The sequence below is a fragment of the Thalassophryne amazonica genome, chromosome 7 (genome assembly GCF_902500255.1).
Source record: "Thalassophryne amazonica chromosome 7, fThaAma1.1, whole genome shotgun sequence".
NCBI lineage: Eukaryota > Metazoa > Chordata > Actinopteri > Batrachoidiformes > Batrachoididae > Thalassophryne > Thalassophryne amazonica.
The window spans coordinates 120293357-120316534 of NC_047109.1; the positions used below are offsets into that span (position 1 = coordinate 120293357).

General features: G+C 42.7%; 1 protein-coding gene across 1 annotated transcript in view; it reads left to right on the forward strand.

The window, feature by feature from the left end:
- Nucleotides 1–23178, forward strand: part of faxcb (failed axon connections homolog, metaxin like GST domain containing b) — a 74538-nt gene that overhangs the window by 45160 nt on the left and 6200 nt on the right. Inside the window, exon 4 of the mRNA XM_034175430.1 lies at nucleotides 5199–5416. Within this exon, the coding sequence (XP_034031321.1) occupies nucleotides 5199–5416 (218 nt within the window). The remainder of the gene's footprint in view (nucleotides 1–5198; nucleotides 5417–23178) is intronic.

The following is a 23178-nucleotide window of genomic DNA, read 5'->3' on the forward strand; positions in this document are numbered from 1 at the left end:
GGCCCTCGGTCTGAGCAGCTGGCGTCCGGGCCTCAACCCCAGCTACTGTCCATTTCCCTGGTGACCGCCTTTCACAGATGCTTGTTGTGGAAAGAAACGCACACCGCGTCTCCTCGGCTCCTCCTCTCTGCGGGACCTCCAACCAGGACTGGGACTCCTGCCCCAGGATGGCCTGGCTGTTGGAGAAAAACCTCTGTCACGAGGATAGTCATGAGGCGGGCGGTTGGGAGAGCGTCCCAAGCGTCTGTCCTCAGACCCTCTGGATTGACATCCGGACTCCCCACAGGCACAGCTACAGCGCCCCCCAGATGAAGAGCAAGGACCACGATCTGTCCTGTTGGCATCTCTGGCTCTCAGTCTCTGATTCTCTCCGTACAACTCCCTCATTTCCATTCTCATTACACACATGTCCTCATTTAACTTCTCCACGGCCCTCTGAAGGCCATCCATCACAGACACAGACTGGACAGTTGCACTCTGACCCAGGTAAACACCTGTGCTTAAACTCCCACCGTCTCTCTGTAGTGCCGCCCTGGCATTCTCACAGCGCTCGGCCACAGTCAGGGCCTCATCAACGTCTGTTGCACCCTGTTCCAGGCACTTAGCTTTCATCGCTGGATCTAGGCTGGCCAAGAAACGCCGAAACTTCTCTTCTCAGTGTGCACTGCTGCCATAGTCTGGGAACGCTTGCGCCACCAGGCGGCTCACGTCCGCTGCATACACCTCCAAGCTCTCCCCCGGAGCACGCACTCGAGCAGAAAGGCTGTCTCTGAAGCGGTCCAAGAGCTGTCTCTGCCCAAACGTTGACCCGAGCTTATCTTTAACAGCAGAATAGTCTCTCTTCACCACGTCAGGAAAACTGTCCCACAGCAGAAAGGCCGACTTACTGAGGTGAGTAGGCAGGATGCGCACCAATTCATCATTACAGTCTCTGCCGACAGATGTCACCCCGATGGCTACCTCCAGCTGCCGTACCCAGCTGTGAAAGCTCTGGCTCCCATCACCAGCAAAAGGAGCAGGCAAGTCCACTCTAACTTCTCCACCAAGTGAGCTCCTGGTGGTCCACGCCGTATAAGGCTTTGACGGGTCCTCGTCCCCAAACCACATGTTGCAGAAGCACTGAGCTCGTTAGCAGGCTAGCTAAACTGAGGCACTAGCTAACAGGGTCAAAACTCAAAATAACTATTCAGCACGAACGCCAACACATGCAACAACCTGCACAAGTGGCCACCGCTGCCACCAATGTAGCGGCTCCTCTGTGGGCTCTTGACAGGCGTGAAATATTAAAAAAAAGGGAGACGGGACCACTGTGGACCATTAGAGCGCAGCAACAGCGTGGCTCCTTTATTGCACGTTTCCGTGCGCATTCCCGTACGCACACAAAGCGGGAGCCCTTCGCTCCTCGCCTCCCGCCTACGGCAACACAACAGTGCCAACATTAACCCTGTGCAGCTTCACAGTAAATAAAGGAAATAAATAAAGCAAAGACATCAGAAAGTCTGTTACACTAGCAACCGCAGCTTGTGAAGCAGCTTGATTTAGGTTTTATCCCAGATTTATTTTCTTTTGTACTAAGAGTTGGTTTTTTTGGCCTGTTTGGCAGGCCAGGTTTCTTACTCCACCCAAGAACCACCCCATTCCCTAGACTTGGACTCGGACCTGAGCTGACAGCAAGGCGAGCCACCCAACAGACAAATCCCTGATCAATCAACAGAGCTGCACAAGGTGCATGTGCTGCCGTTGAACATAAGAACCTTACTCATTACCGGACAAAGGTTTGGGTAGAAACACAAGGATTCTGCATTGGATTAAAGAACATTTAAAGAGACAAGTGAGACTTTACAAGCTTTTGGACATTTAGGAAAACTATTTATTTGATTTTGCTCTGCATTAACTATTGTCATTTGAATGTTTATTGATGAATTGTTTTTGTGTACTTTTAAGGGTACATACAGTGTCATTACAAAGTGACAAATACTGTTATGAAATTGATACAATCAAATAGTACAAACCTAAAATAAAGCTTAAATGTAAATTAAAGCAACATAAGCTAGGTTTAAACTGCAAAAACATGAAATAAAATGACCGGTCATACATGAAAACTAAACAGCTTTGAAACAAGAAAAAGAAACAAAGTAAAACCTTAACAGAACTTTATTTCAAATAGTGAGGTAAAAAAAGAGGTTTTATAAAGGAAACTTTTTGATTTTAAGTTAATATTAAATGTGTGTCTGTCATTGGTCTTATTAAATTTTGCCAGCTTTTCTATTTAAAAGTTCCTGTCTTTGGCTCTATCTTTGAATTGCACACCACTCCATTACGAATCTAGAACTGGTCCTAACCCATTCCCTTTGCCTAACAGCATAGGTGTTACACTAGCATACTGACATAGTGTAGTACTACGCTTTTTCATCTTTTAATTCATTTTATTAGTAAACGGAGCGTGCCGCGGCCTCAACTTTATCTAAATTCTGGGTCTTTTAGTGAAGTTTAGGGCTAGTGGCCGGCGATCACCTTAGTATTTCTTGTTTTTCTTGTTTAATGCTGACAAAATATACAGTATTTCTTGTCTTTCTGATGCCTGATTCTGTTTTTTTTTTTCTCTCTGTTTAAGGTGCAGCTCCATCCAGAGATGGGTGTGGTATTTGTGCTGGAGACCCTCCTGTCCTGTGCACCAACAACATTTCCTGTATATTAATTCTGTGAATTGTTCTGTAATTTATGTCTGTATTATGGCCCAAGCAGAGGGTCACCCCTTTGAGTCTGGTCTGCTTGAGGTTTCTTTCTCAGAGGGAGTTTTTCCTTACCACTGTTGCTCTGGGGGTTAGTAAGGTTAGACCTTACTTGTGTGAAGCACCTTGAGGGAACTCTGTTGTGATTTGGTGCGATATAAATGAAATAAATTGAAAATCTAAAAGTTCTGTCTATATTTCACACCCTTCTGTCACACCTTGAGTGTGCTGTGTCTGTTGAATGATGGCTTGAAGTCAGGCACAAGTGTTTTTTTTGTTTTTTTTTGAACATCTTCCTGCTCTTCAGAGTTCTTGGTCTTGTTCCAAATGTCAGTAATTCTGATGCACCATTTTATCCGCACTGAGAGTGTCACTCTGATCTGCTGGACCGCCTTTGGTCGATCGCACCTCAGGACATAACAACTAGGTCGGAAATATTACAACAGGGTTTGAGCAAGACCTTTACACCCAGGCCAAGTCCAGCGTCCATTTAGTAGAACTACTGTAGAAATGACGAATCGATTAGTCACTCACTATTTGATTAATTGGTTAAAAATTCCAATAAAACATCTCGTGAAACTAGATGTCATTCTATGCAGATACTGATTCTTTATTGTCATTGTGACAGGTACAGTCAAAGATCAGGTGCCGTGAGTTAGAGCGCAGTGTTGTTTGGTTCTCACAATACATTTTGGTTTGAAGACTTGAAGCAGTAGCTAACAGTTCCAACAAATTTCCTCCAGTGATAGAGCCGACCACTGTGGTGTCATCTGCATACTTAATGAAGGTGTTGCTGGTGTGGACGGGGTGCAGCCAGAGGTGTAGAGGGTGAAGAGCAGTGGGCTCAGCACACAGTCTTGAGGGGAACCAGTGCTGAGTGTGAGAGCTGTGGCTATGTGGGGGCCGAGCCTGACTCTCTGTGAGCCATCTGACAGAAAGTCTTTAATCCAAAGACATTTGGAATGAGGTAGACTGAGGTTCAGCAGGTTCCTCACGAGGCTGTGGGGGAGCATGGTGTTGAATACTGAACTATAATCCACAAAGAGAAGATGGGTGTAGTTACCCTGTTGGTCCAGGTGGGTCAGCGTGGTGTGGAGGGCAGAGGTCACGGTGTCCTCTGTTGGCCTGTTGGCCTTGTAAGTGGATTGGTTTGGGTCTGAAGGGTGGGGTCCAGAATACCATGATGTGACTTCTAACCAGTTTTTCACTTCATCACCACCGGTGTGAGTGCAACAGGCCGGTCGTCACTGAGGCTGGTTATGGGGGTTTCTTGGGTGGGGGGGACTATGGTGACACTGACCCTACAATGGCACCGTTTACATAAACATGTATACCAAAATCAGATATATTCCATTCTTTTATGTATGTTTCAGCATTCTAAATGCTAATTTCTCAGAGACAGAGGGAGAGAGACAATTTATTTAATTTATATAGTGCCAAATCACAACAAAGTTGCCTCAAGGTGCTTCACACAAGTATGATCTAACCTTACCACCCCCCAGAGCAACAGTGGTAAGGAAAACTCCCTCTGAGGAAGAAACCTCAAGCAGACCAGACTCAAAGGGACAGAGAGTGTTGTCTTTTTTTGATAAAATCTTTTTTTTTTTGACGACCTGCCATTTTTCATCAATCAAGATTTGATTGATTTGATTTTTTCACAGGGTCACCCCAAGAATTGCATACAAGTAGATGCACCGTTTTGAGGAAGGAGCGCTTTTCCAAACTGCCACAACAAACCACCAAAAAATAAATAAAAGTACTTAATTGTTGCACCAAAACATCAAATCGAGGCTTACATCTGAGATGTACCTTCTAGCAAATTGTAGCTAAACTTTCAGGTCTTCTTTTGAAGAAACTCCTCCTCTACACCACTTCGTCACGAAGCTGTATAACTGGGAATACAGAATATTCTTATATGAAATCAACAAGAATAACAATAATATTACAGTAAACCGAGCTCTGGTATCGGAACAGTATTGGCAGATATTCAAGTTCAGGTATTGGGATCGGATCGAAAGTGGAAAAAATGTGTCTCAATGCATCTCAACTACAGATGCCACACATGCAGGAGGCGGAGCTGTTGAACTGTCTGAGTTGGAATGTTGGGCATTTTGCCGGTTGTCCTGTCTCCATTTTTCATGATGAACGTGAAATCACGTGGTTTTTGACTCTGTTTGATGATGTCACAAGTTGTTGCATGAAGTGTGCTGCAGCTTTTCTGACCCATCGCCATTCAGCTGATCTTCAAGAAGTTCTAAAAAGTAATATGTTTCTCAAACTGTTTGAACACATCCATGACTAACCCGTCTTTATTTCTACAGTGTAAAACAAATGACTTCCTCTGCAGGTGTTCTGCAGAGTTACAGGACAGGATGTGCTCCTGATTAAATTCTGTGTTGCCAGGCTGACTGTGCTAAAAAAGCAAATTGGTAACCAGAGTGACGTCTGCTCTGTCTCCTGGTTCAGGACGTTGGCGTACTGTCAGTGGGTAGACAACCTGGAAGAAACACAGAAGCTCCTGTCCATGAATGGCCCTCTGAGTGACACGCTGAAATGGTTGCTGAGCCACCTGACTGGCAGCATGGTACGCCGGGAGATGTACGGCCACGGCATCGGGCGCTTCTCAAAGGAGGAGGTCTATGTTCTGATGGAGAAGGACATGAGGACCCTAGCTACCCTTCTGGGTAAGAAGCGTGTTTTTCAGCAGTTTGCACATCTTCAATCAATCAATCAATTTTTTTATATAGCGCCAAATCACAACAAACAGTTGCCCCAAGGCGCTTTATATTGTAAGGCAAAGCCATACAATAATTACGTAAAAACCCCAATGGTCAAAACGACCCCCTGTGAGCAAGCACTTGGCTACAGTGGGAAGGAAAAACTCCCTTTTAACAGGAAGAAACCTCCAGCAGAACCAGGCTCAGGGAGGGGCAGTCTTCTGCTGGGACTGGTTGGGGCTGAGGGAGAGAACCAGGAAAAAGACATGCTGTGGAAGAGAGCAGAGATCAATCACTAATGATTAAATGCAGAGTGGTGCATACAGAGCAAAAAGAGAAAGAAACACTCAGTGCATCATGGGAACCCCCCAGCAGTCTACGTCTATAGCAGCATAACTAAGGGATGGTTCAGGGTCACCTGAACCATCCCTGAGTAAGTAAGAAGAAGAATTTTAAATTCTATTCTAGAATTAACAGGAAGCCAATGAAGAGAGGCCAATATGGGTGAGATATGCTCTCTCCTTCTAGTCCCTGTCAGTACTCTAGCTGCAGCATTTTGAATTAACTGAAGGCTTTTTAGGGAACTTTTAGGACAACCTGATAATAATGAATTACAATAGTCCAGCCTAGAGGAAATAAATGCATGAATTAGTTTTTCAGCATCACTCTGAGACAAGACCTTTCTGATTTTAGAGATATTGCGTAAATGCAAAAAAGCAGTCCTACATATTTGTTTAATATGCGCTTTGAATGCCATATCCTGATCAAAAATGACTCCAAGATTTCTCACAGTATTACTAGAGGTCAGGGTAATGCCATCCAGAGTAAAGATCTGGTTAGACACCATGTTTCTAAGATTTGTGGGGCCAAGTACAATAACTTCAGTTTTATCTGAGCTTAAAAGCAGGAAATTAGAGGTCATCCATGTCTTTGTCTGTAAGACAATCCTGCAGTTTAGCTAATTGGTGTGTGTCCTCTGGCTTCATGGATAGATAAAGCTGGGTATCATCTGCGTAGCAATGAAAATTTAAGCAATACCATGTAATAATACTGCCTAAGGGAAGCATGTATAAAGTGAATAAAATTGGTCCTAGCACAGAACCTTGTGGAACTCCATAATTAACTTTAGTCTGTGAAGAAGATTCCCCATTTACATGAACAAATTGTAATCTATTAGACAAATATGATTCAAACCACCGCAGCCAGTGCCTTTAATACCTACGGCATGCTCTAATCTCTGTAATAAAATTTTATGGTCAACAGTATCAAAAGCAGCACTGAGGTCTAACAGAACAAGCACAGAGATGAGTCCACTGTCCGAGGCCATAAGAAGATCATTTGTAACCTTCACTAATGCTGTTTCTGTACTATGATGAATTCTAAAACCTGACTGAAACTCTTCAAATAGACCATTCCTCTGCAGATGATCAGTTAGCTGTTTTACAACTACCCTTTCAAGAATTTTTGAGAGAAAAGGAAGGTTGGAGATTGGCCTATAATTAGCTAAGATAGCTGGGTCAAGTGATGGCTTTTTAAGTAATGGTTTAATTACTGCCACCTTAAAAGCCTGTGGTACATAGCCAACTAACAAAGGTAGATTGATCATATCATCATATTTAAGATCGAAGCATTAAATAATGGTAGGGCTTCCTTGAGCAGCCTGGTAGGAATGGGGTCTAATAAACATGTTGATGGTTTGGATGAAGTAACTAATGAAAATAACTCAGACAGAACAATCGGAGAGAAAGAGTCTAACCAAATACCGGCATCACTGAAAGCAGCCAAAGATAACGATACGTCTTTGGGATGGTTATGAGTAATTTTTTCTCTAATAGTTAAAATTTTGTTAGCAAAGAAAGTCATGAAGTCATTACTAGTTAAAGTTAATGGAATACTCAGCTCAATAGAGCTCTGACTCTTTGTCAGCCTGGCTACAGTGCTGAAAAGAAACCTGGGGTTGTTCTTATTTTCTTCAATTAGTGATGAGTAGAAAGATGTCCTAGCTTTACGGAGGGCTTTTTTATAGAGCAACAGACTCTTTTTCCAGGCTAAGTGAAGATCTTCTAAATTAGTGAGACGCCATTTCCCCTCCAACTTACGGGTTATCTGCTTTAAGCTACGAGTTTGTGAGTTATACCACGGAGTCAGACACTTCTGATTTAAAGCTCTCTTTTTTTAGAGGAGCTACAGCATCCAAAGTTGTCTTCAATGAGGATGTAAAACTATTGACGAGATGCTCTATCTCACTTACAGAGTTTAGGTAGCTACTCTGCACTGTGTTGGTATATGGCATTAGAGAACATAAAGAAGGAATCATATCCTTAAACCTAGTTACAGAGCTTTCTGAAAGACTTCTAGTGTAATGAAACTTATTCCCTACTGCTGGGTAGTCCATCAGGGTAAATGTAAATGTTATTAAGAAATGATCAGACAGAAGGGAGTTTTCAGGGAATACTGTTAAGTCTTCTATTTCCATACCATAAGTCAGAACAAGATCTAAGATATGATTAAAGTGGTGGGTGGACTCATTTACTTTTTGAGCAAAGCCAATAGAGTCTAATAATAGATTAAATGCAGTGTTGAGGCTGTCATTCTCAGCATCTGTGTGGATGTTAAAATCGCCCACTATAATTATAATTCAGTTAGAGTTTTCATTTACCTTGTCAAATTGAATGCTTAATACACGTCTGTTAGGCTGCTGTCCTCATTAATATATCATTAATATGAGGACTTGTATGTGTGCATCAATTATAGTTACAAATCTGTGTAGTCAGTTATCTTTGCTTGTTTTCCATAATTTCTGATCATAATATGCATTTTTTTCCCTCAAAATTCTATACACAATGTGAATTTTTTTCTTTAGACTTTTGGCAAATTTATTAAAAATAAAAATCTAAGAAATCACATGTACATAAGTATTCACAGTCTTTGCCATGAAGCTCTAAGTTGAGCTCAGGTGTCTCCTGTTTCCACTGATCATTCTTGAGATGTTTCTACAACTTAACTGGAGTCCACCTGGAGTCAATTCAGTTGATTGGACATGATTTGTAAAGACACACACCTGTCTACATATAAGGTCCCACAGTTGACAGTCAGAGCACAAACCAAGCATGAAGTCAAAGGAATTGTCTGTAGACCTCAGAGACAGGATTGTCTTGAGGCACAAATCTGAGGAAGGGAACAAACATTTCTGCTGCTTTGAAGGTCCCAAAGAGCACAGTGGCCTCCATCATCTGTAAATAGAAGACGTTCAGATCCACCAGGACTCTTCCTAGAGCTGGACGCCCGTCAAAACTGAGCGATCGGTGGAGAAGGACCTTAGTCAGGGACGTGACTAAGAACCTGATGGTCACTCTGTCAGAGCTCCAGCATTCCTCTGTGGAGAGAGGAGAACCTTCCAGAAGGACAACCATCTCTGCAGTAATCCACCAATCAGGCCTGTATGGTAGAGTGTCCTGACAGAAGCCACTCCTTAGTAAAAGGCACATGGCAGCCCACCTGGAGTTTGACAAAAGGCACCTGAAGGACTCTCAGACCAGGAGAAACAAAATTCATCTTTCAGTAGGACAATGACCCTAAGCACACAGCCAAGATATCAAAGGAGTGGCTTCAGGACAACTCTGTGAATGTCCTTGAGTGGCCCAGCCAGATGCCAGACCTGAATCTGACTGAACATCTCTGGAGAGATCTGAAAATGTCTGTGCACCGACGCTCCCCATCCAACCTGATGGAGCTTGAGAGGTGCTGCAAAGAGAAATGGACCAAACTGTCCAAAGATAGGTGCACCAAGCTTGTGACATCATATTCAAGAAGACATGAGGCTGGAATTGCTGCCAAAGGTGCATCAACAAAGTATTGAACAAAGGCTGTGAATACTTATGGACATGTGATTTATTTATTTTAAATAAATTTGCAAAATGGTAACTGGACTGCATTTATATAGCGCTTTTCTATCTGCATCAGATGCTCAACACGCTTTACAATAATGCCTCACATTCACTCTGTCAGGGTGCTGCCATACAAGGCGTCACTACACACCAGGAGACACTCGGGGATTAAGGACCTTGCCCAAGGGCCCTTTGTGATTTTTCCGGTCAGGCTGGGATTTGAACCGAGGATCCTCTGGTCTCAAGCCCAACCCTTAACCACTAGACCATCACCTCCCTCAAAACTTTTGTTCGTGTTGTAATTATGGGGTGTGAGTAGAATTTTGGGGGAAAAAAAGTATTTTGGAATAAGGCTGCAACATAATGTGGGAGAAGTGAAGCGCTGTGAATACTTTGTGGACGCTCAGTGCAGCTCCTTGTAGAAGTGTTTGGTCCCTTGGTATTTCACACATTTTAATTTGTTTATGTAATTTGTCGCTCAGTACTTTTGCAAGCTTCTGTAAGTAACGAAATGGCTCCTCAGATTTCTTCAAATACTTTTATCCTCTTTATTCATGGCCAAAGCGTTGGATTCTTCAATTTATTTGAGGCGAACAGTTTGACAGGTCATGTTTTTCCAAACTGAAAATGAGAAGCAGCACTCAGTGCTGTGAGTTTTGTGATGAACAGTGAAGATGCAAACAGGAAGAAAAATGATGAGCATCGATCTGTTTGTGCCATTTTAATGTTCGAGCACAAGATGTGAAGTGGAAGATGTTTCCAGAGTGCAGGCGTTAATGCTCTGCAACAACAAACAAGACCAGGGCCAGGACCAGAATCCTGAACTGGAAGGATGCTGGTCCTGCACCCAGTGCGTCAGACTAAAGTCCTACCTGTTCAAGACCTGGAGGCACAGAGACTAAAGACCCAAGATGGACTGCTTTTTAATTTCAATTATGGACTCTGTTTTTGTTGATCTTCTCTTTTCCCTTTGTTTTCTGTTTGTTTTGTTTTTTTTCCCTCCTCATCTCTTCTAAAAATCTTGTAACTGTTTGAATGTTCTAAGCAGTGGGTCGCCCCTCTGATTCTGGTCTGCTTAAGGTTTCTTCCTCATTATCACCAGAGGGAGTTTTTTTCTTCCCACTGTCTCCTGTGTTCTTGCTCCAGGGGGTTGGCAAGATTTGACTTTACTCATGTGAAGCACCTTGAGGCGGCGTGGTTGTGGTTTGGTGCTATATAAGTAAAATAAAATGAATTGAAGAGGAAAAAGAAGAAAAGAGGGAGATGGATACGTACTGTTTCTCTGATAATAATTTATTGTTCTTGGTCCAAATTACATGCTTTAGAGCTGGTGTGCCCAACAGGTCAATCACGGGCTGGGTTCCAGTCGATCACATAAAAAAAAAAAAAATCTGTCCCTGGACTCTAAAGGATTTAGTGCTGCTATAACAGACTGATGCAGCAGGTGGCAGTAACGCACCAACAAGGATGCCGGCTTCCATTAAATGCCAGAGAAGAAGAGCTCTTCTATGGTAGATAAGAAAAGAAAAATTATAATTTTCATCCTGTATTATTTTTTTCATTTATTCAAATGGCAAATCCATCTGTCATATCTGCAATGTAAATGTGGCTTTACTGAACAAAGGGAATTTGGAGCGGCATTTCAGACGATTCACAAGAAATACTAATGCTAGCTTATAATGCTAACCCGGCTAAAGTCCTCTGCTCACTCGAAAAGTCCAGGAATTGAAAAGTCGGCGAGCAGCACAATGATTCATGATCCATAAATATGAATCAAATCAAATCAGTTATATTTATATAGCGTCAAATCACAACAAACAGTTGCCCCAAGGCGCTTTATATTGTAAGGCAAAGCCATACAATAACTACGGAAAAACCCCAACGGTCAAAACGACCCCCTGTGAGCAAGCACTTGGTGACAGTGGGAAGGAAAAACTCCCTTTTAACAGGAAGAAACCTCCAGCAGAACCAGGCTCAGGGAGGGGCAGTCTTCTGCTGGGACTGGTTGGGGCTGAGGGAGAGAACCAGGAAAAAGACATGCTGTGGAGGGGAGCAGAGTGAAGACTGCAGTGTTCTGTTCGGTCCAGGAGTCTGAGGACACATTTATTGTGTTCGCAGCTGGAGGAGACACACATCTGCTGCACACAGACGTTAGGTGGCTCAGCAGAGGTAAATTTCTGGACAGCTGGACTGAAAGGACAAGCAAGGAACCGAAAATATTGCAGTAGAGTGCAGGAGACCTGACAAAAAACCCTGGTGTGCCGTGGTGGCTGCTGTATCACGCCATATATATATATATATATATATATATATATATATATATATATATATATATATATATATATGAGGTCTATTAGAAAAGTATCCGACCTTATTATTTTTTTCAAAAACCATATGGATTTGAATCACGTGTGATTACATCAGACATGCTTGAACCCTCGTGGGCATGCGAGAGTTTTTTCACGCCTGTCGGTTACGTCATTCGCCTGTGGACAGTCTTTGAGTGAGGAGTCGTCCACCCGCTCGTCGATTTTTTTCATTGTTTAGGAATGGCTCAGAGACTGTTGCTTTGTTTGATAAAATTTTTTTCAAAACTGTAAGGCACAACTGAGTGGACACCATTTGATAAATTCAGCTGGTTTTCGGTAAAAATTTTAACGGCTGATGAGAGATTTTGGTCTGGTAGTGTCGCTTTAAGGACGGTCCACGGCGCCTGACGGCGATCTGCGCTTCGAGGCGGCAGCGTCTCGCCGTTTCAAGTTGAAAACTTCCACATTTCAGGCTCTGTTGACCCAGTAAGTCGTCAGAGAACAGAGAACTTTCAGAAGAAGTCGGCATGAGGAGTTTATTCGGACATTCCATTGTTAACAGTCATTTTGTAATCAATCAATCAATCAATCAATTTTTTATATAGCGCCAAATCACAACAAACAGTTGCCCCAAGGCGCTTTATATTGTAAGGCAAGGCCATACAATAATCATGTAAAACCCCAACGGTCAAAGCGACCCCCTGTGAGCAAGCACTTGGCTACAGTGGGAAGGAAAAACTCCCTTCCAACAGGAAGTAATGAAAGAACGTGCGGGCAGAGTCGCATGTCGGGCTGGACCCGACCGCGGGGGGTCGCGGCAGGAAAAACACCTCCGTTGGAAACCTTAACGGGCAAGTTGGAACATGCCCAAGCTGTTAATCAATTTCTCAGTTACTCACTTGTTGAAAGCCATTAAAAGCCGCCTGAATTCTACAAATGGTTTTCAACACGGAGGTGTTTTTCCTGTCGCGGCGCACACAGATTTGCCGAGTCGTCACGGAAACGACTCGGCGAATTTGCGCGTACGTCTTTCATTAAAAAAAATGTCCTTAAACAGTGGAATGTCCGCATAAATTCCTCATGCCGGCCTCTTCTGAATCTTCTCTGTTCTCTCATGATGTCCTGGGTGAATTAAGCCTTAAATTAGGATGTTTTCAGCTCGAAACAGGCCGACAACAGCGCCTGGAAGCGCTGCAGGACGTCCCGCTCCGTGGGAAGTCCTTACACCGACAGAAACACCCCATAATCTCTCATCAGCCGTTAAACTTTTCACAGAAAACCAGCTTAATTTCTCGAATAGTGTCCACTCAGATATTCCTCACAGGTCCAGAAAAAATTTTGATAAAGCAACGTGCGCCGTCTCGAGCAGCGTGTGAAACAAAGGAATTCAGTCGAGAGGGCGGGACCACATCTCACTCAAGGCCTGCCCACAGGGAAATGACGTCACTGACACGCGTGAAAAAACTCACGCATGCGCACGAGGGTTCAAGCATGATTGGTGTAATCGCACGTCATTCAAATCCATATAGTTAAAAAAAAAATAAAAGGGTCGGTTTATTATCTAAGAGACCTCGTATATATATATATTAATATAACATGCTTTTGGAGGGCGGTATGCATTTTCAGAGGCCTGACGTTCACGCCCAGTCGCCCAAAATGATGAATATGTCATTTTGGGCGACGGCATGGACGGAGGGACTCAGAAAATGCATACCGCCCTCCAAAAGCATGTTAATTGCATTATTATCACTAACTGAAATACACAACACGTAACGCATGCATAAAAAGTTGGCTCACTTTAACTTTTGTCGTGTCGGCTGGCGCGCGCTGCTCTCCAAATTCGGCAGTGCGTCCTCATCAAGCTGGCTGCTTTAGCTCCTGTTCATTGTCGTACTATCCATGAGAAAATCATCTGGAATATCCATATTGGGACCAAAACACACTTCTCGCCTTTTTATCTTTTCCTCTGCAGACAGTTTTATTTATTTATTTTTTTCCTCTGTGGACAGTTCTTGGGCTGCGCGCTATGATGTCATTTGTTTACGCACAGCAGGCGGGGATAGCCCGGTAGCATTGACGTAAATCTGCGCTACCGGCCTAGCAACGCCTCGGTAAGGTGATAATAATGATTTATAACACAAAACTGTCAAAAGGGGTAATAAATATAAGTGTAAAGACGATTGAATATATCATCAGAGCAGTAAATTGATCAGTCCGTGTGAACACCGCGCAGACCACTGCTGTGTTCATGTACCGTCGGAAATTATAGCTTGTTTGCTTGGATTATTTTTTTATGTGGGTGGGGGGGTCTGCTTCACTGGGCTCAAGCACCTTATATACAGTACTGTTCAGAATAAGAGTAGTGCTGTGTGACTAAAAAGGATTAGAATCACAGATCTGGCAACTTGCTTCTGACGGATTGTTTGTTGCTGTTATGCTACTCTGAACTTCACACGGTTGTATATGCTTCTTTTATTTCTGTTCAGCACTTTTCTGGTTATTAATTGTATCTGCTCTGAACGTTATTTAACAACAGTCCTGTTGTGAATTGCTAGCAGTTAGCATTCGCTAGCAGTTAGCTTTCGCTAGCTAGGTCGACTCCTCCCCTCCCCCGTCATTACTTTTTATAGCTGTTCTTTTTTACCCATTTAATACTTCTGTTCGTTTTTCAGTCAAACTGCTGTGAATTTTAAGTAATTATTTAACTTCTGTGTAAAATCGTACGGGCGGCTAGCATTTTTGCTAGCAGTTAGCTTGCATTAGCTATTTCGGACCCCGTCATCATTTTTTCATACTTCTGTTAGTTAATTAACTGTTTAGTGTATTTTATAGCTGCTGCTTTTTCCCCCTGTTTAATACTTCTGTTAGTTTTTCAGTGTAACTGCTGTGAATTTTAATTCATTTATTTGCGTCTGTGTGAGCCTTAGGAGTGGTTAGCTTATCCATTATTGGTTAGCTCGTGTTTGCTTGGCTACATTCTTGAATTTCTTAGTGCACAAAGTACACTACAAATTCTACTTTACACCCTCCGTAAATCCTGTGTGATGTTGGAAGACAGGGTGGCTCTCTTAGAGAGCCGTGTCCGTAGTTTAGAACAGCTTCTTAGCTCAGTGGAGTTAGATGTTAGGGGCACTCCAGATGAGGTTAGTATTGGGCCGGCTAGCGAGCCCATTAGCATCAGCTTAGAAACGCTGGCTGTGGAGGACAGCTTTCGGACTGTGGCTAGGCGGAGGAAGCCCCGTAGGGCTTGGTGCCCAGTTGTGGCACCCCGATCACACTCGCCAGTGCGAACTGTGAATCGGTTGTCCCCCTTGGATTTGCCTGATGTGAATTCTCTGAGCCCACTAGTGACTTCCACTCCTGTCTCCAGGCCGAAACACCGGACTTAAGTGATAGGGGATTCTATCATCCGCAAAGTCAGGTTACAGACGCCGGCTGACGTTAAATGTATTCCTGGGGCCAGAGCTCCCGACATTGCATCTCATCTTAGGGTGCTGACACTGCAGAAGGGAAGACAGACTAAGGAACATGACATGAGATATAGTCACATAGTTATTCACATTGGCACCAATGATATCAGGATGAAGCACTCAGAGGTCACAAAAATGGACATAGAGAGGACTTGTGACCTTGCCAGAAAGATGTGTTGGCATCAATTAATAGTCTCTGGAATCCTCCCCTCCTGGGGTACTGATGAGGCGTTAAGCAGGCTGACGTCATTCAATAGGTGGCTGGCACAGTTTTGTAGACAGCAAGGCTTTAGCTTTATTGATAACTGGCCTTCGTTCTGGGGCCGCCGTGGCTTGCTGATGCCGGACGGCCTCCACCCTACTGGGGAAGGCGCCGCCATCTTGTCTGCGAACATAGATAGAGCTCTACAGGGAGGGTAACGTTAGGAATCTACAGCAGGCCATGGAGCAGGTGATTAGAGACCCTGCAAGGCTTATGAAAAATGTGGGTGTGGAATCCATTAGCTTAGCAGGGAATTTAGTGCAGAAAATCCACTATGGTGATAGTGCAGTTTATTTGCCAGGGAGGGAATTTCAACAAATTGAGACTGTGGCCTGCTTCCGTAGTTGTGTGCATAAAAATCGTGTCCATAAATCTGTTGTATAGGACTTGATGTTGATATCCCTTAATGACTACTTGAGGCACCGACGAGACTCTGTGGGATGGTCAATTGAGTGATGGCATCCTTTGGGTTGTCAAGTGGGCTCCCTCCTTCTTATGTTTCGCTGATAAGCCCACGACACCTCCAGAGGGTTCAGCAGTGAGTCCCAGCGTCCCAGGTTCACTCCCTGGATGCCATCACCTCACTTGAAGGCCCAGACGGAGTCTTTCCTCTTCATCCACAGCCACTGGCTTCCCTTTTCAGCAGTGGCGGAGAGGTCTTTGACTGCCTTCCGATGGGCCTTCCCTCGTACTCCCAACTCCCTGAGCAGCATGGATGTTGAGGTGGCTACAAATCCTCTGCAGCCTACTTCCACTGGGCGTACCTTCACATTCCAGCCTTGTTGTTGCTCATCAGCTGCGAGTTCAGCGTACCTCAACCTTTTCCTCTCATAGGCTTCCTCCACTGCGCCCTCCCAGGGCACAGTGAGCTTGATGATGTAAACAAGCTTGAATGAGGATGACCAGAGGACAAGGTCTGGTCGCAGGTTGGTGGTTGTGATTTCTGCTGGGAAGCACAGTTTCTTGTCCAAGTCTGCCAGCAGCTTCCAGTCTCGTGCTCTATCCAGTTGACCAGTTTCTGACCTTGCAGTTCTCAGGTTGGTTTGCTGCTCGCCCTCCCGAACAAATGATGTTGGCTGCCACTGGGATGAAGGGGAAGGAAGGGCATTCACGCTTGTCCGCCGACTTTCCAACACTGCCGCAAGACACTTTAGCACACATAAAAATCATAGAGGGATATGCTTTCCAAACTTAATACCCATTACTATATTGGATGATGTTGAAATTGAGGATGGCCCAGTGGTTGTTCCAGCAATAGCAAAGATTTCGTGTCTGCTACCTACAACGCGCGTGGAATGTCTCAAACCTAAACCTACTTCTAGGCATCTTATTTATGCTACTCTGGAACCACCCCTAAACCCAAACAGTTCAACTGTCAACCCCACTAAGGTCCTTAGACTGGGTCTCATTAACATAAGATCATTGTCCTCAAAATAATTGTTGATCAATGATCTAATTATTGATCATCACTTAGATATGATTGGGTTATGTGAAACCTACAGCTGTCCTCTCCTTAAATGAGGCCTGTCCACCAGCATATACATTTAGTCACGTCCCTCGTGATGCAAAGGAAGGTGGGGGTGTTGCTCTTATTTATAAATCTAAGTTTAGCTTATTAGCTGTTGGGGGTTACAAATATAACTCGTTTGAGCATCTGATTCTCCGCTCTGCTCAGGATATTACACATTGCCAAGGTCAGAAAAATAAAAATCAGTCATATTACTTTGTCACTGTATATAGGCCTCCTGGCCCATATTCTGAATTCTTAGATGAATTTGGTGCATTCATCTCTAACTTGTCAACTAGTGTAGATAACATTCTGATCATCTGTGACTTTAACATTCATATAAATAAGCCTTCTGATCCCCTCTGCAAATCATTTATGAAAATTGTGGATGCATTAGGATTTCGGCAATGCATTCGGGATTCGACGCGCATTAGTGGAAATACCCTGGATCTGGTTCTTGCACATGTATTGCTGTCACGAATATTGACATCATGCCTCTTACATCAGTGGTGTCTGATCACTCACTTAGTAAGTTTACAGTTTCACTGCTGTGTTTAGTGGAACAACAGCCTTATATATCACTACGGCGATGCATCAACTCCTCAACTAAGACTGAACTCGAAGCTAGACTGCCTGATGTGTTAGCCTCACTTTTGAGAAATACCCAGTCAGTAGACAGACTTGTGGCTAGTTTAAACTCGGTGCTCAAAACTACACTCGACATGATTAATTATAGGCCAATCTCCAACCTTCCTTTTCTCTCAAAAATTCTTGAAAGGGTAGTTGTAAAACAGCTAACTGATCATCTGCAGAGGAATGGTCTATTTGAAGAGTTTCAGTCAGGTTTTAGAATTCATCATAGTACAGAAACAGCATTAGTGAAGGTTACAAATTATCTTCTTATGGCCTCGACAGTGGACTCATCTCTGTGCTTGTTCTGTTAGACCTCAGTGCTGCTTTTGATACTGTTGACCATAAAATTTTATTACAGAGATTAGAGCATGCCATAGGTATTAAAGGCACTGCGCTGCGGTGGTTTGAATCATATTTGTCTAATAGATTACAATTTGTTCATGTAAATGGGGAATCTTCTTCACAGACTAAAGTTAATTATGGAGTTCCACAAGGTTCTGTGCTAGGACCAATTTTATTCACTTTATACATGCTTCCCTTAGGCAGTATTATTAGACGGTATTGCTTCATTGTTACGCAGATGATACCCAGCTTTATCTATCCATGAAGCCAGAGGACACACACCAATTAGCTAAACTGCAGGATTGTCTTACAGACATAAAGACATGGATGACCTCTAATTTCCTGCTTTTAAACTCAGATAAAACTGAAGTTATTGTACTTGGCCCCACAAATCTTAGAAACATGGTGTCTAACCAGATCCTTACTCTGGATGGCATTACCCTGACCTCTAGTAATACTGTGAGAAATCTTGGAGTCATTTTTGATCAGGATATGTCATTCAAAGCGCATATTAAACAAATATGTAGGACTGCTTTTTTGCATTTACGCAATATCTCTAAAATTAGAAAGGTCTTGTCTCAGAGCGATGCTGAAAAACTAATTCATGCATTTATTTCCTCTAGGCTGGACTATTGTAATTCATTATTATCAGGTTGTCCTAAAAGTTCCCTAAAAAGCCTTCAGTTAATTCAAAATGCTGCAGCTAGAGTACTAGCGGGGACTAGAAGGAGAGAGCATATCTCACCCATATTGGCCTCTCTTCATTGGCTTCCTGTTAATTCTAGAATAGAATTTAAAATTCTTCTTCTTCCTTATAAGGTTTTGAATAATCAGGTCCCATCTTATCTTAGGGACCTCATAGTACCATATCACCCCAATAGAGCGCTTCGCTCTCAGACTGCAGGCTTACTTGTAGTTCCTAGGGTTTGTAAGAGTAGAATGGGAGGCAGAGCCTTCAGCTTTCAGGCTCCTCTCCTGTGGAACCAGCTCCCAAGTCAGATCAGGGAGACAGACACCCTCTCTACTTTTAAGATTAGGCTTAAAACTTTCCTTTTTGCTAAAGCTTATAGTTAGGGCTGGATCAGGTGACCCTGAACCATCCCTTAGTTATGCTGCTATAGACGTAGACTGCTGGGGGGTTCCCATGATGCACTGTTTCTTTCTCTTTTGCTCTGTATGCACCACTCTGCATTTAATCACTAGTGATCGATCTCTGCTCCCCTCCACAGCATGTCTTTTTCCTGGTTCTCTCCCTCAGCCCCAACCAGTCCCAGCAGAAGACTGCCCCTCCCTGAGCCTGGTTCTGCTGGAGGTTTCTTCCTGTTAAAAGGGAGTTTTTCCTTCCCACTGTAGCCAAGTGCTTGCTCACAGCGGGTCGTTTTGACCGTTGGGGTTTTACATAATTATTGTATGGCCTTGCCTTACAATATAAAGCGCCTTGGGGCAACTGTTTGTTGTGATTTGGCGCTATATAAAAAAAAAATTGATTGATTGATTGCACCACCTGTGTTAAAATCCCGCTCCCCCAAATCAGTCACCTTGGTTCAATGATTATCTGCGTGACCTCAAGCATAAAGCAAGAGGTCTAGAACGGAAATGGCGTCGTTCAAAATTAGAAGTATTTCACCTTGCGTGGCGTGATGCTATCTTAGGCTATAAGCATGCATTATTGGCTACAAAGTGGACCTATTACTCTGATTTGATCAACAAAAACAAGCATAACTCAAAGTTCTTGTTCCACACGGTGGCAACACTTATGCATGGACAGCCACTTGTAGTTCGCTCTCCTTTTACAGCACAAGATTTCCTGGATTACTTTTTGAAGAAAATAGACGACATTAGGTTAAACATATCCCAGCATGCCTTAACCCAGTCACTACACCCTGCTATTGAGGTGGGCGCCATTACTGAGGTATTACCTAGATTTAGTCGTTTTGACCGTTGGGGTTTTACATAATTATTGTATGGCCTTGCCTTACAATATAAAGCGCCTTGGGGCAACTGTTTGTTGTGATTTGGCGCTATATAAAAAAATTGATTGATTGATTTACAGAATTTGATAGTATCTCACTAGACATGCTGACAAAACTCGTCAACAAAAAGCACAACCTGTTTATTTGATCCTATACCAACAAAACTGTTTAAGGACCTGTGGCCCACTCTTGGGCCGACTGTGCTGGAAATTATTAATCTTTCTTTAACTTCTCGATCTTTTCCTAAATGTTTCAAATCTGCAGTGATTAAACCATTACTTAAGAAACCTAATCTTGACCCTAGTGTATTGAACAACTATCGGCCGATATCAAATCTATCATTTTTCTCTAAATTCTGGAAAAAGTGGTGTCACGGCAGCTCGTGGACTATCTTACTGAGAATAATGTCTTTGAGCCACTGCAGTCTGCTTTTAGAAAATATCATTCCACAGAGACAGTCTCACTAAAATGGTGAATGATCTTCTGCTTACAGTGGAATCGGACACCACTATGGTTCTGTTGCTGTTAGATCTCAGTGCTGCATTTGATACAGTGGATCATCATATTCTACTTGATAGGTTGGAAAATCATTTTGGGATTAACGCTCAGCCTCGGCTTGTGTGTCATACATCACACTGACAAAGTGAGGAACCTTGGGGTAATTTTTGATCCTACGTTGTCCTTTGGCCTCCACATTAGAAATATTACTAGGACTGCTTTCTTCCACCTGCGAAATATAGTGAAGATTTGTCCCATCCTGTCTATGGCTGATGCTGAGACCCTAATCCATGCGTTTATTTTTTCTAGATTGTACTACTGCAGTGTTCTATTTTCTGGTTTACCACAGTCCAGCATTAGGGCTCTCCAGTTTGTTCTAAATGCTGCAGCCAGACTTTTGACACGAAGCAGAAAGTTCGACCACATTACACCCACTTTGGCGTCTCTTCACTGGCTTCCTGTCCCAGTGATATCAGATTTTAAGGTTCTGCTACTAACCTATAAATTATTCATGGACTGGCACCTCCCTACCTAGCTGACCTATTTAAACCTTACGTACCGACCCGGGCTTTACGTTCTCAGGGTGCAGGACTACTTTGTGTCCCTAGGGTGAATAAGAAGTCTGTGGGTCACAGAGCTTTCTCTTATCGTCCCTCAGTTCTGTGGAATGATCTCCCTGCATCAATAAAACAGTCAGATTCTGTGGAGACTTTCAAGTCCAGACTTAAGACGCATTTATTTTCCCTTTCATATGGCAGCATACTGGTACAGTTTTGTTTTACGCATTTTACTCTTTTAATTCATTTTATTAGTAAACGGAGCGTGCCGCGGCCTCAACTTTACCTAAATTCTGGGTCTTTTAGTGAAGTTTAGGGCTTGTGGCCGGCGATCACCTTAGTATTTCTTCTGTTTTTCTTGTTGTTTAATGTTGACAAATTATACAGTATTTTTTTGTCTTTCTGATGCCTGATTCTGTTTTTTCTCTGTTTAAGGTGCAGCTCCATCCAGAGATGGGAGTTGTATTCGTGTTGGCGATCCTCCTGTCCTGTTTAATAGCATTTCTTGTATATTCGTTCGTGAATTGTTCTGTAATTTGTGTCTGTATCATGGCCCAAGCAGAGGGTCACCCCTTTGAATCTGGTCTGCTAGAGGTTTCTTCCTCAGAGGGAGTTTTTTTCTTACCACTGTTGCTCTGGGGGTTAGTAAGGTTAGACCTTACCTGTGTGAAGCACTTTGAGGCAACTCTGTTGTGATTTGGTGCAGTATAAATGAAAATAAATTGAAATTGAAAATTAAAAAGATTAATCCAGGTTTTGAGTATATTTCTTATTGTTACATGGGAAACAAGGTACCAGTAGATTCAGTAGATTCTCACAAATTCAACAATCAATCAATCAATCAATCAATTTTATTTATATAAATTTATCATTTTATTTATCAAAAAAATTTATCAAATGTATTTATTTATTTAATAAAATTGGTCCTAGCACAGAACCTTGTGGAACTCCATAATTAACCTTAGTCTGTGAAGAAGATTCCCCCTTTACATGAACAAATTGTCATCTATTAGATAAATATGATTCAAACCACCGCAGCGCAGTGCCTTTAATACCTATGGCATGCTCTAATCTCCGTAATAAAATTTTATGGTCAACAGTATCAAAAGCAGCACTGAGGTCTAACAGAACAAGCACAGAGATGAGTCCACTGTCCGAGGCCATAAGAAGATCATTTGTAACCTTCACTAATGCTGTTTCTGTACTATGATGAATTCTAAACCCTGACTGAAACTCTTCAAATAGACCATTCCTCTGCAGATGATCAGTTAGCTGTTTTACAACTACCCTTTCAAGAATTTTTGAGAGAAAAGGAAGGTTGGAGATTGGCCTATAATTAGCTAAGATAGCTGGGTCAAGACCAAGCATTCATGATATGCACACTCTTAAGGCTATGAAATTGGGCTGTTAGTAAAAAAAAAGTAGAAAAGGGGGTGTTCACATGTAACAATAAGAAATATACTCAAAACCTGGATTAATCTTTTTAGTCACATAGCACTACTATTATTCTGAACACTACTGTAAGCCAGAATTAATCTTTTGTGTGGATACAATGTTGTTGTTTTTTACCAAAAATAAAACAAAAACCACAGTCCTGCCACAAGCAACAGCTGAGTTTGAAACAACTCAGCTGTTGCTCCTGGCAACAGTCCTGTAATTTCCTACGGTACCTGAATGCAGCAGTGTTCTGCGTGATGTTCACATGGACTGATCAATTTACTGCTCTGATGATATATTCAATCATCTTTACACTTATCTCTATTACCTCTTTTGACAGTTTTGTGTTGTAAATCTATATATATGGTTTAGTAACATAACAAAATTGATACAGCAGCCACCACGGCACACAAACAGGGTTTTTTTTTTTTCAGGTCTCCTGCATAGTACTATGAACTTTTCGGCTCCTGCGCGTCCTGCGCTTTTCATTCCAGCCCTTTCTGAAACGGTCTTCTGCCAGAAATTAAAGAATTAAAGAACTACTCCAGGTTGCAGAAAAGTCCCTGCTTCTTTTGCCTGTCTTCAATTCAATTTATTCATTTTATATAGCACCAAATCACAACAGAGTCGCCTCAAGGCGCTTCACCCAAAGCAATTAAGAAAACAATATAAAATGAATTAAAAGATGAAAAAAAAATCACAGTAAAAGAGTATCAAATCAGTTTTATTTATATAGCGCCAAATCACAACAAACAGTTGCCCCAAGGCGCTTTATATTGTAAGGCAAAGCCATACAATAATTACAGAAAAACCCAACGGTCAAAACGACCCCCTGTGAGCAAGCACTTGGCTAC